Raw genomic sequence first — 1,458 nt, forward strand, 5'->3', positions numbered from 1 at the left:
GGTGCAACTCCCAGAGCACATTCTTGGCCCCAGCTGGGGAAGAAGAGCCCAACCTTCAGGCACTGTACTGAGGAAATCCCCTTTTATTACGGAGATGCTACCTGGGAGGCCAGCCCCGACACAGAGACAGGCAGATTTAGGGAAGGCCTCCAGGTCAGAGAGATGGGCTTTGTGCTGCTGGAGAAGTGGGGTGAATTCAAGCATTTACAAACATGATTGTCGCAGAGAGAATGCCCAAAGCATGAGAGTTGCCTGAGATAAATTAGAAATCACTCGTGAGGTGAGATGGACAGTTCATTGCTGCTGAAACAGTACTAATTGAATGAGTTTCTTCAGTGTGTCCTTGAGCTCCTTGTTCCTCATGCTGTAGATGAGGGGGTTCACTGTTGGAGGAACCACTGCGTACAGGACAGCTGCCACCAGATCCAGAGATGGGGAGGAGATGGAGGGAGGCTTCAGGTAGACAAACATTGCGGTGACAACAAACAGGGAGACCACGGCCAGGTGAGGGAGGCACATGGAGAAGGCTTTGTGCCGGCCCTGCTCAGAGGGGATCCTCAGCACAGCAGTGAAGATGTGCACATAGGAGACAACAATGAAAACAAAACATCCAAAGCCTAAACAAACACTAACCACAAGAACCCCAAGTTCCCTGAGGTAGGAGTCTGAGCAGGAGAGCTTGAGGATCTGTGGGATTTCACAGAAGAACTGCTCCACAGCATTGCTTTGGCAGAGTGGTATTGAAAATGTGTTTCCAGTGTGCAGGAGAGCATGGAGAAATCCACTGCTCCAGGCAGCTGCTGCCATTTTGACACAAGCTCTGCTGCCCATTATGGTCTTGTAATGCAGGGGTTTGCAGATGGCAATGAAGCGGTCATAGGCCATGATTGTGAGAACAGAATACTCAGTTGACAAGAAAAAGGCCAACAGAAAGACCTGTGCAGCACATCCTGAGTAGGAAATGGCCCTGGTGTCCCACAGGGAATTGGCCATGGATTTGGGGACAGTGGTGGAGATGGTGCCAAGGTCAAGGAGGGAGAGGCTGAGGAGGAAGAAGTACATGGGGGTGTGGAGGCGGTGGTTGCAGGCTATGGCTGTGCTGATGAGGCCGTTGGCCAGGAGGGCAGCCAGGTAGATGTCCAGAAAGAATGCAAAGTGCAAGAGTTGCAGCCCCCAGGTGTCTGCAAATGCCATGAGGAGGAACTCATTGAAGGTGCTGCTGTTGGACCTTTTGCTTCCTCCAAGCATGTGTGACTGTCCAAAGAAGAAAAGACATTAAGAAGTTAGGAAACTTTTTTAAGTAAAAACCCCCCAAATCATCAAGTTCTTATAAAACCCCCCCATACTGCCTCTCCCTTTACTGAGAGGATCTGTGTGTAGCACCCTTCCTTGAGCTCCACTTTGCACTGCCTGGGTGTGCTGAGAGGATCAGGGGCCTCTGTCCATGGGCTCCAGAGG

The 1,458-nt window shown here is 51.1% G+C and overlaps 1 protein-coding gene across 1 annotated transcript; it reads right to left on the reverse strand.

The window, feature by feature from the left end:
- Positions 1–294: 294 nt before the first annotated feature.
- LOC135325858 (olfactory receptor 14C36-like) lies at positions 295–1,221 on the reverse strand. The gene has a single exon (XM_064503826.1). It carries the CDS (start codon positions 1,192–1,194, stop codon positions 295–297), a length of 900 nt encoding a protein of 299 aa, XP_064359896.1. The 5' UTR covers positions 1,195–1,221.
- Between the last annotated feature and the right edge of the window lie 237 nt (positions 1,222–1,458).

The sequence above is a fragment of the Dromaius novaehollandiae genome, unplaced genomic scaffold, assembly GCF_036370855.1.
Source record: "Dromaius novaehollandiae isolate bDroNov1 unplaced genomic scaffold, bDroNov1.hap1 HAP1_SCAFFOLD_30, whole genome shotgun sequence".
NCBI lineage: Eukaryota > Metazoa > Chordata > Aves > Casuariiformes > Dromaiidae > Dromaius > Dromaius novaehollandiae.

Bases quoted from the DNA above. Each gene is read 5' to 3' on its own strand.
- LOC135325858 (XM_064503826.1), bottom strand. From the start codon at position 1,194: ATGGCATTTGCAGACACCTGGGGGCTGCAACTCTTGCACTTTGCATTC.